This window comes from Apiospora kogelbergensis (genome assembly GCF_038363985.1).
Source record: "Apiospora kogelbergensis strain CBS 113332 chromosome Unknown utg000011l_segment0_segment0, whole genome shotgun sequence".
Classification (NCBI taxonomy): Eukaryota; Fungi; Ascomycota; class Sordariomycetes; order Amphisphaeriales; family Apiosporaceae; genus Apiospora; species Apiospora kogelbergensis.
Window position 1 is genome coordinate 384,319 of NW_027117428.1, and position 13,448 is coordinate 397,766.

The following is a 13,448-nucleotide window of genomic DNA, read 5'->3' on the forward strand; positions in this document are numbered from 1 at the left end:
GATGGTTTCAGCAACTACATGAAGGTTGGTTATCGACTTTGCTTCCATTGCTTTCAGGCGAGTCCGCCTTCTAACTCATCTTTCTGCACTAGACATTTTACGTCCTCATCATTCTCTACAACCTAGCTATCGTGTCGTTCAAACTCTGTTTTCTGGCCCAGTACCACCGGATAATGACTACAAAGCGGATGAGGCGACTGATCTACGCCGCGGCTGCCTTCGTAGGCATTTGGACACTGTAAATATCACGACATCGTAACATCCCTTTATAGCTTCCATATGTCTCACTCCCGCATCACAGGTCACCACTATGTCTTCATATTTTTCAATGCCACCCCATCTCAGGATTCTGGCAGCCCGGGCCCGGCGCCAAATGCCTACCCAGATTACCTGGATGTCAGTCTTCCTTATCTCTCCGGTAATACGCGTCTGAGCTCTATTCCATGCTAACTACTGTTCCAGGGTATTCAAACGCTGCGGGAAATATTGTCACAGATGTCCTTATACTGCTGCTTCCAATACCGATGATCAGAGCCCTCAACCTGCCACGAGGGCAGAAACTGGGTCTTATAGGCGTCTTCTGTCTAGGCTTCTTGTACGTCTTTCATGCTTGCCCACACGAGCAGCTTGGTATATTATACCGGACCTCAACCTGACCTCCGGACTACTAGAACTTGCGCTATAAGTTTGGTTCGCGTCAGATATCTCCCGCAGGGAGTCGATATTACGTGGGACAATGTGGACACAATGGTAAGCGGAACAGGAACAGAGAAAACAAAAACAAGACGGCCTTGAATTACTCGCTGTATGACCCAAAACAGCCGCTGACAGTGTTACCCATCTTCAGTTTTGGTCCATGGCCGAAGCGTGCACCAGCCTCATATGTGTTACCCTTCCTACGCTGCGACCGTTAGCGATACTATGTTTCCCGGGTGTGTTCAAGTCCTCTTCCACCATGACCAGAAGTAACAGCAAACCTCCCGGAGCCCTACACTGGCGGCCGCGAGACGTCGAAACACGCCGCAAGACCCGACGCATCGCCACCGACACTGCGACGACAATTGCCACTAACAACCGAAAATCGGCCAAGCGGTGGACCAATAACACAAATACGGACGGCGGCGACCAGGAAACCCTGGTGAATGCCCGTCCAGGCAGCAAGGCGTGGGAGAACCGGGATCCGGGTGACGACGAACAACGAACGGCTGCCGCAGCGAGCAAAAGTGCGGCCACGATGCGGTCCAGACATATGACGTACCTGGAAATGTCGTTGTCCTCGTCGTCCTCGACGTTCTCGCCGTCATCATTGTCGTCGGGAGGCGGAGACATCGAGCTGCGCGACATTGGCTCCCAGGGCGGCCGCCGCAGTACGCATCTCAACCACCCGATGCCCGTCTATGGCAGTAAGAGCAAGGCACGGACACAAAACATAGGCAATGCCGTGGAGATAAGCTCCTTGGGCCGGTCATCCTGTCCTTTGATGGTGAAGGGTGTCGGATCGGCTTTATCGGGCTCGCGGGAAAAGTGAATGATGGTTGTCTTGTCCACTTGGACGTCGCACCGCTCCTCCTTTCCCATGCAAAGGCATCGTGAACGACGGCTTCTATCCCTTTGCAGTTGCTCTGCGCTGTTGGGACCGTCGCCCAGGCCGTGAAGTTATCTACGAAGGCGATGGCGCCCCCGCATCAGTCAAACAACGGCTTTCGAATAGCTTGGTAGGCGATGAATGCAAGTAGGTTCGAATCCTGCTGCGGTCTGACCCGGCTCATGGCAGTGGACAGCCATAACGTGGTCTGTGGACTCCATAAAAATCTACAAAACACGCAACGCCTTGACAAGGATTGTCGTCATATAACAAAAGGACTAAGCCGTACTAAGGCTACATATAAATGCACTCCCAAAATATTTGTACCTGATAATGACTTAGGATCATTATCGTCGGAGCGGTGGCATATCTACCAAAGTTTACATACCCTCCTCTGTATTGAGGAGTAAGCCCTCATCAGTGTTACGCCTATCGTCATGTCTATCATAGCTAGATAGCTGCATATGGACAATAAACTTGATTCAAAAAAATCTATTAGAGCATCTTCCATGCGTCCTAGCCAGAGAGATTTGCAGCGGAACGGCCCGTTTCTCTGCCTGCTAACTCCCTCCACCCCCTGTACTTTCCCCACAGGAAGTAACACATTTGAATACCCCTGGCCGAGATAGTAGGGGTTGCAATAGCCGCTCCAATGGGCGGCCAATGTGAAAAAATGCGCCCCACTGTCTATCCCGTGTGGCTCTCATGATGCTACAAGGCGATAATAAAGTTTACAGCCCCGGTCAATCACAGGAGGAGTCTGTTCAAGCCGCAGGGCGCCAAGAGGAGTCTGTTCAAGCTGCAAGGGTGGCCGGCGCTCCGGGCGGAGGCGCGAAGAAGGAAGAGAAAACTACTGACAATGGTGGGAGGCAGGTCACCCTTATATACCCGCAGCGCGCCGCCAAGACCCACGGGTCGGTGGCCCTGTCCGTCACGAGCTACTATCCATGCGCTGGCTTTGGACCGATTCTGGTGCTGCTTGTCGGGGGGCCGGGGGTCCAGGGAAGCCCAGCCCCCATACGGCGCAAACGGTGCCCTCCTGGTTATCCGGGTGATCGGGTTCGACCGTTTCAGCGCGGGCGGCCGTTGGGACTCTTTCTCGCCTCCCCTTGACCGCATTTGGGCGTGGGTAGCCAAAGCTGCCCTTTCGCCTGCTTCCGGTCCAGGATCTATTCCTGCATCTATGCCTCTTCTTCGCCTTCCTGAGCCATGTTTGTCCCTCTCTTCCCTCTTTCACACCTTCACTTCCTCCCTTACTTCCTCCTTACTTCCTCTCGCTCCCTTGCTTCGCTCTCGCTCCCTTTCTCGCTCCCGCCCCCCTCTCGCCCATTCCCTCGCCCTCTCTCGTTCCCCGTCTCTCTCGTTCCCCGTCTCTCTCGTTCCCTCGTCTCTCTCGTTCCCTCGTCTCTCTCGTTCCCTCGTCTCTCTCGTTCCCTCGTCTCTCTCGTTCCCTCGTCTCTCTCGCCCTCTCTTGTTCCCTCCCTCGTCCCCTCTCTCGTTCCCTCTCTCGTTCCCTCTCTCGTTCCCTCTCCTCCCACTTCCCCTCGTTCCGCCTCTCTCTTTTCTCTGCCCTTCTTTACTTCACATCAATCTTTTGCTGCCACTACGCTTACCTACTTTACGCTCAGTGTCTGATACACCTCACTCTCGTTTCCATCATTAGGCTACTCCACCTGTTGCATTACCAGTCAACAAGACATGCCCTCCGTCGCACGATGCGCTCAACAACGACTGTGTGATTCCAACTCCCCAACAGTATCCGGCCGCAATCCCTACAACCTCGAGGCGCGACGGCCGCCATTTCTCGGCCGCAAGGCCACAGCCACCATGGTCCGGCTGTTCACATACCAGGGCGAGTGACCCAATGTCTAAGTAGCAATGCAGGAGATTTGGCCAGCTACGCAGGAGTTCGCATTTTACTCTGCTATCCAGGGTTCGTCATCGGGCGGATCCGCTGGAAAACAGCCGCCCGGAGCCGATGAAACTAGGACCACACATCCGCCCGCAGGGCGGGCAAAATATTTCACTCTTCAGCCAGCCGACGGGCGGATTTACACCTGAAGTCAGCGGATCCGACGGATCCGTCGGCTGCAGCGGCTGCCCCTGTTTTACGGAGGAATTAGTCCGTAGCCCCACTATCTACCGAATTCGGTAGATTTGAGGCTCATAAAATGACTGAGACTAGTGTCGAGATGATATACATGGTGTTCAGATACCCCCTTTTCGATCCCGTTCTCCATCCCTAATTACCACCATCTCCATACTACTATAAATCAAGTCCATCAAATATTGTGTCACGAACAAGTCCCTCCCATTCATCACCATTCAATAAATGTAATGGGATTTGCGGCGTATAGACGCCGGCAGTACTCCACGATGCAATACTCTGCGCCCACCCTACTGCCTGCCTCCTCAATCTCAACCTCAGCGGCGTCATGATCCGATTGGTCCTATTAAACTGCCGTTCAGTTTCAGCCGTAGATGAGGGGATTGTCAACATGTCAGTGGCCATATACGAAAGGCGAGGGTACTGTAGCACGCCGACCTCGCGCAACCAGCGTATAGGGTCCATCACGTAGACAGGTAGAGTACAAACAGACTCCGCAAGATATCGTGTAAGTTCGTCTTCCACAATCGGGTCTACCACTGGCGCTTGATGCCTAGTAACTCGGGCGTTTTTACGCCTTTTTTGCTGTGCTTCGGGCCCCGACGTGAGGGTATTCTGTCCTTGTTTACGTTTCTGTAAAAAGACAGCCCTCGATGTAACGAAGTCGAGATCTCTCTCCTCCTCTCTTTGGGCGTTATCACGCTGCGGCAACTCCCTGAGGCGAATCAGTTCACCGCGCTACTAAATTATCACTAAACCACTTACCGATTTGCGTAGATGTCTTCCCACATTTTCCTCATCCTTTGTAGAACATCGTCTACCCACTGGGTAGACTGTCGGCTTGGGAGTTCTTTCCAGAGCAATTCGAGATGTGCCATCTTACGACAGGGATGCAGGATTACGGCTGCGTAATAAGCCAAAGAGGTCATCCGCTGGTAGTAGCTATCCAGCTTTGACCAAGCCAACCGAAGGTATACTTTTATCAGTCGGATCGTCGCATTGTCCAACCCGTCGAAGATGGGGACCATTGCCAGCATCTTTCTGCCATCGTCGCCAACAACATCCTCGACAATCTCTCCACCCATGGCAAGTTCGAGGTGATCCAAGAGATTCTCGATTGCAGGGAAGTACTCTGTGAGCCCACCACACGTTGATCTCGCAGACGAGACAATACCGCGGCCTTGTAGCTGTTTTGACACGATCTTGAAGGGCTGAAGGAGTTTCTGGAGGATGGCTACTACCTTCCACTCCAGTGTAGTGAGCCGTTCGTTGAGGACAGGCGGCCTATCTGCGACATTGCCACAAGATTGTTCCCACGTGCCCTCCAAGTCGTGGAACATTTGCTTGATAGCATTCTGTAGTAACAATGCGCGGCTGAACATAGCCTCATCGGATTCCCATCGTGTCGTCACGTTCTGTAGCCACGCCAAGGGTTCTTTTCGCCCCGTAGCCAGCTGGGCTTTCTCGAAGGCCATCTTCAACTGACTGCTTCGGTTAAGATAGACGCCGAGGTTGTGAAGCTTGCCACCGGGACCTTCCTTGCGGTACTGGTCGAGACTCTCGGCCGTGATATTTTCAGGGATAGGAAAAACGGGGGTATGTGCTTCGGATTCATCCAGTAGATCTTCATCAGCCTCTTCCTCATCAGAACTGTCGGCCGACTCTTCCTCCTGTTGGAGGGCCAGCACTGCTGTCTCCACCTGATCGTCCTCATCATCGTCGTCAATGATTGCATCCCCACCAAGACCAACAAGAAGCTCGCGAAAATCAGCACTTTTTGTGCCATACATCATAGCCTTAGTACAGAGATTGATCGTATGAGGGGCACACGAAATATGACGTTCAGCAGGATCGAAACCGAAGTGTTTCGCTAATGCCTGCATGCACGTGGCATTGTTTGACGCGTTGTCAAGGGTTGCGTAGCCAACAGTCGTACTTGAAAGACCGAAGTCTTCTAGGATAGCGATGATGTCTTTTGCAATATCAATACCACGATGGCGTCCCCCTACTGGAGGGAGGCCAAGAAGGAAGGTCCATTGCTTCCAGTCTCGGTCTATGAAATAAACATTGACGCCGATGAAGGATGTACTGTGCCGTGAAGTCCAGCCATCGAAAGTGATGTGAACCATGCCCCTTGCTGTAGCTAGGAGCTCGCGAACACTCTCTTTACCCTTTACGAACTCTGTACGAAGGAGTCGAAAGAAAGTCTTGCTAGTAGGGATCGAGGCAATCGGGTTCAGACTGCGTAGGACACGTAAAAACGCTGGTGAATCGACGGTATGAAAAGGGAGATTCTCACGCACTAACCAGTCCAACACTAGTAAGGAGGTAGTGCGGTAACAGAAGAAGTTATCAACACGACCTATTAGCGCTTGCTGGACAGGATCGTGGCGATTGATCTGGACGTACGCGGCTATGCCTTGTTCTATGTGCCGCTTCAGTTGTGTCTTGGTTCCAGGTTCCTATACTTCGTTAGCTATTACTAGCAAAGGGGAGAGTGAGTAATGACATACACATTGTCTGTGAACTGATAGCAGGTGCCTAGTGATGGACTTGCCTGTAGACGCAACGAATACGAAGGAAGAATATCGAGGTAGTAATCGCTGCGTTACGCACCGGTGGCAGATCCAGACAATCTTCCATGGCAACTTGGGGTCCTCTGTTGTACGTAGTCGGTAACCAAAGCGCCACCACCATGCAGACTCCTTACTTCGGTTATGAGCGCTGGTATAGTTGGGGAAGTGTTTATATAACTCTGGCGTCCAGACAGAATAGTCTGGCCAGTCCGGCCATTTGGACTGGTCATCTTTGGCTAGGAGAGAATCGCGAGAGGTCGACGGTGGATTCGATGAAGGAGGGAGTGGTGGTGGCGGTGAGGGAGCCGCAAGGGAGCTGTCAAGATCGAAGATACTGTTCGTGGTTTGGGAGCCTCCTGCATAGGGCTCGGAAGCTTGGGGTTGGTTTCCGAACGAGAATATAGGCTGACGGAAGCGATGGCTCATCGTGAGGTAAGAAGAAGAAGGTATGTAGAGACGTAGAGGCGTAAAGGAAAGACAAACCTTTAGGAAGGCCAGACAGGCGATATGGCAAGTGTAAGAGAAAAGAAGAAGACAAAGGGAATACAATCATGCCTTGTTTCCTACTCATTAACCACCGCCAACTAAATAGCGGCGTCATCCGAAAGGTGGCGCATCTCCTTACGGCCCTCTATCCAACCAATTATGCAGAGGATGACCATATAGGCCTCCTGGGGAACCCCCTACCTTGGGTAGAGAGGCATCTGGACAGACATGTTGCTTTTCAAATTTGAGAAAAAAAGAAATGAAAGACAGAGAGTTCAGTTCAGTCAAGCCAGTCCCTGGATTGACGATAAAGTGCTGGCTGTAACTGGACTAGTATACCGGGGTCAAAACACTAGGAAACTGCATGGTTCCTCTTTTAACAGGGTTTAGGGCTTCTTTCTGATTAGATTGGTCGTCAGGCCAGGGTCCGGGTCTGGTTCAGGGTCAAGGCTAGGGAAAATACCCATTAACACCGTTATCAACCTCGTAAACAGGGGTATCTAAAGGATAATGAGTGGGGTCCTAAGAAATTGGCCTCTATCCGCTGAATCCGCCGATCTTCTAAGCTTCGCCCGATCCGCGCATCGGCTGACCGAACCTCTGGACGCCCGCCCGCTGATCCAGGACCCTACCAAGCCGCCCGCCGGCCGGCCACCAGGGAGCGCAGACCACTCATCCGCCCCGCGATGGAGTTGCCGAAGGATCGGCGGCAGAGTTGTCGATGGGGTGCAATGAGCGTCTCGACTCTCCAATGTGCGATGCGGTGGCTGGTGACGCCAATGACTTCGAACTGCTGAGGCCGAATTCGGCCATGAAATGAATAATCGGATCTGCCTCTCCTTGCTTTTCCAGCCGTACCTCCTCTCCGCCCCAGAGCTGGTCATGCCGGTTGAAGTCCCCCGTAATAACCACCTCTACTGCTGCCCTCGTCTTCCTTCTCACTGCCTCAATAGCAGTGCGCAGCTTTCTGCACGCTTCTTGGAGCGCGGGGGATCCTCCAAAGGGGCGTAAACGGACGCCACAAAGACCGCATGTTCCGGCAGCCGCACGACTGCTGCGGTGATGTCTGGGGACTCAATCGGGACCTGTTCCGCTTCCACCTCCTTGCTGGCCCGGACGAAATCACAGTTCTGTCGATACTGCTGAGCGCGTTGCCGTTCATGAGTTCGAAATACGCATTTGCCGTGTCCATCAACTCTCCCCAGACTGGCCAGAGCTTCTGATAGTCGTCCTTGGAGATCTGCACACAGCGGATGTCGGTCCCCTGCGCCGTACCATAGGCCCGAACCATCTCGCCGTACGTCAGCTGCTCGACGCAGCCCGCAACGGCTCTAGCCGGCAGCGTCTTCTCCGGCTGGTCAAGGATGGCCTTGACGAAAAGTCCCACGTTCGTTTTCTCGTCTCCGGCTAGCGGTATCCTCGCCGACGCTGGTACGGCCAGCAGTTGGATGTACAGCTTGCCGCTGCCGTCTGCGCTTGGAACCTCGAGAGGCTTGAAAAATGGGTACTCCATGTTGCTCGCGTACCAGCCAGCCCAGAAGAAAGTGGTCTTAGCCAACAACTGTGGGTGATGCATCTTGATGTAGTCGTCCACCTTGTTCTTGCTCTCGTAGTACGGAATAACGATCTTGCCACCCGTATTCTTGCGCGAATTGGGCAGCGACGACCACACGTAGTGAGTTAGGGAATCGGTGTCGGCCGCAGCGTCGGCGAGGTTTATGCCCAAGCGGGTCTCAATCTCCATCGACTTCTTGACGCCCAATGTTGGAACCGTCTCGAAAAAGTTAGTCAGGGCGAAGATGGCGTGGCTGCCCGCAAAGGCAGCTCGAATGGAGTCGACGTCGTTCAAGTCGGCCTCAACTACCTCAATGCCATGAGAGGTGAGGGTCTTGGCATTATCGCTCTTGGCGTTCCGTGTGATCGCTCGGAGGGACAACCCGGGGCTATCCAGGAGGGCTCTTGTGACTGAGCCACCCTGAATGCCAGTGGCGCCCACAATGGTGACGATTCTGGGCATAGTCATGGAAAGTAATAGAAGTGTTGTTCTGCAAACTTGGGGCGATTCGATTGTCTTCAAGTAGTATAAGTTTGCTGGTCGCTTCTGCGCTGGTCTACGTTCAAATTATTATCTCACGTAGCACGTTTATATCTCTGTCAGAGTTGATCGCGCTAGTTCGCGAAAGCTTTGATCCCCGAACCAAATTACAAAACCCGTATTATGCAATACTGCTGTCGGTGTAATGGAGATAATATCTGACGATACTCGGATCAAAATGTGGTGCTTTCTAATGTCACCAAACCAATCACGAAGGTCAGGCGATGCGGCCAAATGTGGATCTCCGCAATCGACGAGAAACATAACGTTCCAAGTCGGGGGTTCGGGGGTTCAACTGTTTAGTGTGTAAAGGTGTTGATTAATAACAATAACGCGGTCAATTTGTCATCACCGCACTGATCCACTTTAGCCCGTATGTCGCAACCGCCTAATATCTGTAAGCCGACTCCCCCGCAGCTCTACGTATGAGCCTCACTTGCTTTTTTCGGCCCATTTTACGTGTACATACCTTTGATGGGCTCATTGATTCATTACCCTCTTTCCACTCACGAAATATCTTATGCCTCTGCGGCGCAAGTCTTGCGACGTCTGCCACAAGGGCCGTCGGAAGTGTGATCGTGGCTACCCCACATGCGGGGCCTGTCAGCGGACCAAGAAGAGCTGCCATTATGCCTATGTACCAAAGTCCCCGGCCATCCCTCTTAGCAACTCTATAAAACCTGGAGACATGAGATCCAGCGGCGGGACTCTACATTTCACGAATGGTGCCTCACTCGAAACTCCGACGAAGTCTATCCAAACCTTCGTCAAACGCCATCATAACCCCGCCCTCGCGGCGTCGTCGCGCGCTCCGCCAATGACTTCACCAGCATGCAGCATACCAAACTATCTCGGAGGCCTTGGCGAAATCCAGCGCGTTGAGGGTAGTACGGATAGTTGGCAGTGGGCTATCAACGAGCTAAAAAAATGCCCGCACGATTTGGCTAGGCACGGCGAGACGCTCTTCCTGCACACACAGCTATATCGCGACGCGATGCCGCGGGCGATCCGAGCGGTACTGGGTGTCTCAGCGACCTTTACCCTACTGAACGATGATAATCGTGAGTTACTTTTCCGGGTCTTGGATGCCGAGGTTCAGGAACTGCTCAAGACGACCCCTCCGGCGCTAGACGTGGGGGCGCGGCTCCCACAGGCCAAATTCATATCGGTAACAAAGACAGCTGGACCTTCAAGAACAGGAGAAATTTGACCCTCATCGAGGAGCTGGCGCGACTGCAAGCCTTCACATTATACCAAATGATACGGATGTTTAGTGGCGGGCTTGAACAGCGCGTCATCACCCAACAACAGCAGGGACTGCTCACGGCGTGGGCGCTACAGTTGCTTCGGCGATTGCAGTCTGAGCTAGCCAAAAAAGAGAACGGCCAGGGCCCACGTCAGGTGCAAGGGGATTGGCACGCCTGGATCGTGGCTGAGAGCGTCCGCCGCACCGCCATGACCGTCTACATGTTCTACGGCTTGTACTCGATGGCGCTGCACGGCTTTTGCGCCGAATTCGCCACGCTCGCGAAACTCCCCGTGTCGACTTCGCTAGAGTCGTGGCAGTCCGAGGCCGTTCACATGGCTCAGCATCGTGGCGATAACGAGGTACACCGGACATTGACGTACGAAGCGTATGTGCAGTGCTGGGCTGTGGCACCGCCAAAGAAGATGACTCCATTTGAGAAGTTTCTTGTCATCCCTTGTAAAGGTTTCGAGGGCATTGCTGCATATGGCTGTTCAAATGCCTAGCCGTTCTTCATAAACAAAGCCATCTAATGGCTACGATGGCATTTATTTATTGTTCAGCTGTAAATTAATCCAGATGTCTTGTCTACCGTGACCTGGGGCTATTGTCACTTTTTGGGTGCATGAAGGTTTAAATCACCCTATGGTTACATCCTCTAATGCTTACCGTTCCACTTTTCACGCCTCATCGAATTTGACCACCAAACTTGCCTCTTTGAGGTACTCTGGCGAAACGGAACACATCTACTTAAACGCTCTTATTGGATACTCTAGCATGGTCATAATTAGTCTGCGAACAGGAAGTAAACAAAGACCACTGCACTCACCCTCCAAAACATGCCACCAAGAGAAAGCGATGCATTTACCTGACACTCTCACGCTACTGCCGTCCTTCTACACCCGTGACTCCCCGATCCTAGACTGCACGGTGTTTCTGGTGCGAGGAAATAGTGCACAGGGTACGGCGCACTTCCCATCCAAGTCGGTATGAGTTGTGAACATCCCTGAAACGGTTGGCGAGAAATATTTCCCAAGGATCCCTCCAGGTAACTATGATTAGTTTCTACACCGACTTGAAGTTAGTAACTTTGCTTCCTGGGATAGCCGCAAGCAGGAAATTCGTGTTCGTGTCACTGGGTCCGTTACCTGTTTCAGAGATCCATAGTCGTAGGTACACGAGATAGGCATAGAATGGTGTCTTAATGGTATCAAAAAAACCTGCCCACTAACTTGATCTATGGCTCCGTCCCTACCGCTGGCCTTGGGAATGTGTCATCTAGTGACAATCGGGGTTGTGACGAATGCAAGACATGGATGCCGAGAACCCTTTAGTATATTCAAGAATTAGGCCAGAATCAAGCGAAAGCCGAACATGGAACTGACTAGAGCTGTTCTACGAGCATTATACGTGTCGTGCAAGGCCAAAGAAATCCCGTCTTAAGCCAGTGATATCGACAACCTCTGTCTGAAAACGCTTGTCCATTCTCCCCTTGAACGCCACTAGCGTGGAAGCCGGTTTGCGACCCCGCGCCTTTAGGGCCAACTGCCTAATTTTCCTGCTGCACAGGAACTTATCCTCGTCAAGACACGCCGAAGAGAAGAAGCTACCAACGCCAAAAATAGGTTCCACACTTTTCGACGTGGTGCGCAGATTCGAATGGAATGAGAACCATCCAATAACATACAATACTGTCTTTCTGCTGCATCAGCTCGAATACACCCACGAGCTGTTTCCGGCCGTGTTAGCATCCCAAGCCCGCTGGGACAACCGTCCTGTTCACCGGATTCCCGGCCTCCAAGGCCCGCGCGATATCATCAGCCCGTGGCGGGTAGATTAGCGTCTCGTTGATCCAGCGCTTGAGAGGCTTAGCCTCAACGCCCGAAAGAGCGATCACATCATTCTCATCGCCACAACCGGCCGCGAAGATGGCTCCGCCTTGCCCCAGGTCTAGAACGGTCCCTAACATGACCTGGCTGTACCGCAGCGTCGGAAGCCCCAGCAGGTCCGCCGCGGCGTTGTGGCCGGCGTAGCGGCCCATGGGTAGCGCGTGTTGGCAAGACATCTTGCTATACTGGTGCTGGGTAGTAGAAGATACGGCATCATCGTCGTCCGATTCGTCGGTGCGTGCGCACGCTGTATCGCCCGCGGCGAAGATTGCCTTGGACTCGGGGCAGCGCAGGTCGGTGTCAACCATCAAGCGGCCGGACTGGTCCTTGACTCCGGGGACCTGCTGCGTCAGGGGCGCGGTGACGGTGCCAGCCGTCCAGATAGGGGTGAGCGTCCCGATGTGCTCGCCGGCGCTGGTCGTGATGCCGCCCGCGTCGATGCTGGTGACGGCGGTGCCCAGCTTGACCTCGACACCAAGACGCTCCAGGGTTTGGAGGATGAAGGGCCGCACGCTAGCCGATAGATCGGGCCCGATGATATCGGCGCGTTCAATAACGATGACACGCATGTTGTCTTTGCTAAGGCCAGGGATGTTGGCCAAGCGCCCCGGCAGCTCGGCCGCTACCTCGAGGCCGGTGTATCCACCGCCGCAGACGACCAGAGTGTTGCGGCCCGAGGTCGTCGCAGGGACCGAGGGCAGCCTCTTCAGGTGCTCTTCTAACCGGATAGCACTATGTAGATGGTCCACAGCGAAGGAGTGTTGGCTCAGTCCGGGAACAGCCGATGGCAATACTACGTCGCTACCGGCGGCGAGGACTAGGCGGTCGTAGGGAAGGGTTGATCGCGTTCCTGCCGCATCCACGCTGGCCACCTGCTGCGTCTCGACATCGATGGTCTCCACACTACCCTGCACGAACCGGATCCCCGTGACCTTGAAGAGATCGCCCAGAGGTGCGCTCATGTTCCCGCTATTCTCCTCATAGAGTCGCGGGCGCAGCACCAGTTTCTCATCCGGCGCGATGATGGTTACCTCAATGTCTTCTGTTGGTTCTCGCTCCTGCTGAGTCTTCCTGATGAGACGCTGGGCGGCGAGGGCGCTCATCATGCCGGCAAAGCCAGCTCCAATCACGACGATTTTCTTGGCCATGTTGTCGATTTGAAGTATTGTTGGTATCTCGATGTAGGTTTGCTCTTCAGTGTCATATGGATTAATTTTTTCGTGAGAAGGCCGCGGCGCAGCCGCTCTTTGATATCCTTCGCCATGACGTGATCCTCGACAAGCAAGTTCGGAAAAGATTTGCAGACGTTATCCGATCATGCTCCTGAAATGTTGATCTCGGGGACTCGTCAACTCGAAAAACCGTAATTAAAATGGCCCAAGCGATTTGACGCACGTAAGCAGATGCCAATTTCCTGATGGATTCCCGTTCGTGGAGACATGCAGTGGAGCAATTCTAGTACTC

The 13,448-nt window shown here is 53.4% G+C and overlaps 6 protein-coding genes across 6 annotated transcripts; 3 read left to right on the top strand and 3 right to left on the bottom strand.

Moving 5' to 3' along the window:
- Window positions 1–18: 18 nt before the first annotated feature.
- On the top strand, window positions 19–656 carry PG998_014381 (uncharacterized protein; the record flags this gene model as incomplete). The annotated part of the gene is made up of 4 exons (XM_066881197.1): window positions 19–24; window positions 93–238; window positions 302–396; window positions 463–656. The coding sequence occupies 4 exons, from the start codon at window positions 19–21 to the stop codon at window positions 654–656; spliced, it is 441 nt and encodes a 146-aa protein (XP_066723728.1).
- Window positions 657–955: 299 nt separating this feature from the next.
- Window positions 956–1,855, top strand: PG998_014382 (uncharacterized protein; the record flags this gene model as incomplete). The annotated part of the gene is made up of 2 exons (XM_066881198.1): window positions 956–1,367; window positions 1,782–1,855. The coding sequence occupies 2 exons, from the start codon at window positions 956–958 to the stop codon at window positions 1,853–1,855; spliced, it is 486 nt and encodes a 161-aa protein (XP_066723729.1).
- Window positions 1,856–3,736: 1,881 nt separating this feature from the next.
- On the bottom strand, window positions 3,737–6,694 carry PG998_014383 (Ribonuclease H-like protein; the record flags this gene model as incomplete). Its single annotated transcript, XM_066881199.1, has 3 exons — window positions 3,737–4,407; window positions 4,458–6,154; window positions 6,206–6,694. The coding sequence occupies 3 exons, from the start codon at window positions 6,692–6,694 to the stop codon at window positions 3,852–3,854; spliced, it is 2,742 nt and encodes a 913-aa protein (XP_066723730.1). The 3' UTR covers window positions 3,737–3,851.
- A 158-nt stretch (window positions 6,695–6,852) lies between these two features.
- On the bottom strand, window positions 6,853–8,777 carry PG998_014384 (uncharacterized protein; the record flags this gene model as incomplete). Its single annotated transcript, XM_066881200.1, has 3 exons — window positions 6,853–6,899; window positions 6,956–6,972; window positions 7,930–8,777. The coding sequence occupies 3 exons, from the start codon at window positions 8,775–8,777 to the stop codon at window positions 6,853–6,855; spliced, it is 912 nt and encodes a 303-aa protein (XP_066723731.1).
- A 760-nt stretch (window positions 8,778–9,537) lies between these two features.
- On the top strand, window positions 9,538–10,601 carry PG998_014385 (uncharacterized protein; the record flags this gene model as incomplete). Its single annotated transcript, XM_066881201.1, has 2 exons — window positions 9,538–9,910; window positions 10,003–10,601. The coding sequence occupies 2 exons, from the start codon at window positions 9,538–9,540 to the stop codon at window positions 10,599–10,601; spliced, it is 972 nt and encodes a 323-aa protein (XP_066723732.1).
- A 1,238-nt stretch (window positions 10,602–11,839) lies between these two features.
- PG998_014386 (uncharacterized protein) lies at window positions 11,840–13,132 on the bottom strand (the record flags this gene model as incomplete). Its single annotated transcript, XM_066881202.1, has 1 exon — window positions 11,840–13,132. The coding sequence occupies one exon, from the start codon at window positions 13,130–13,132 to the stop codon at window positions 11,840–11,842; it is 1,293 nt and encodes a 430-aa protein (XP_066723733.1).
- Between the last annotated feature and the right edge of the window lie 316 nt (window positions 13,133–13,448).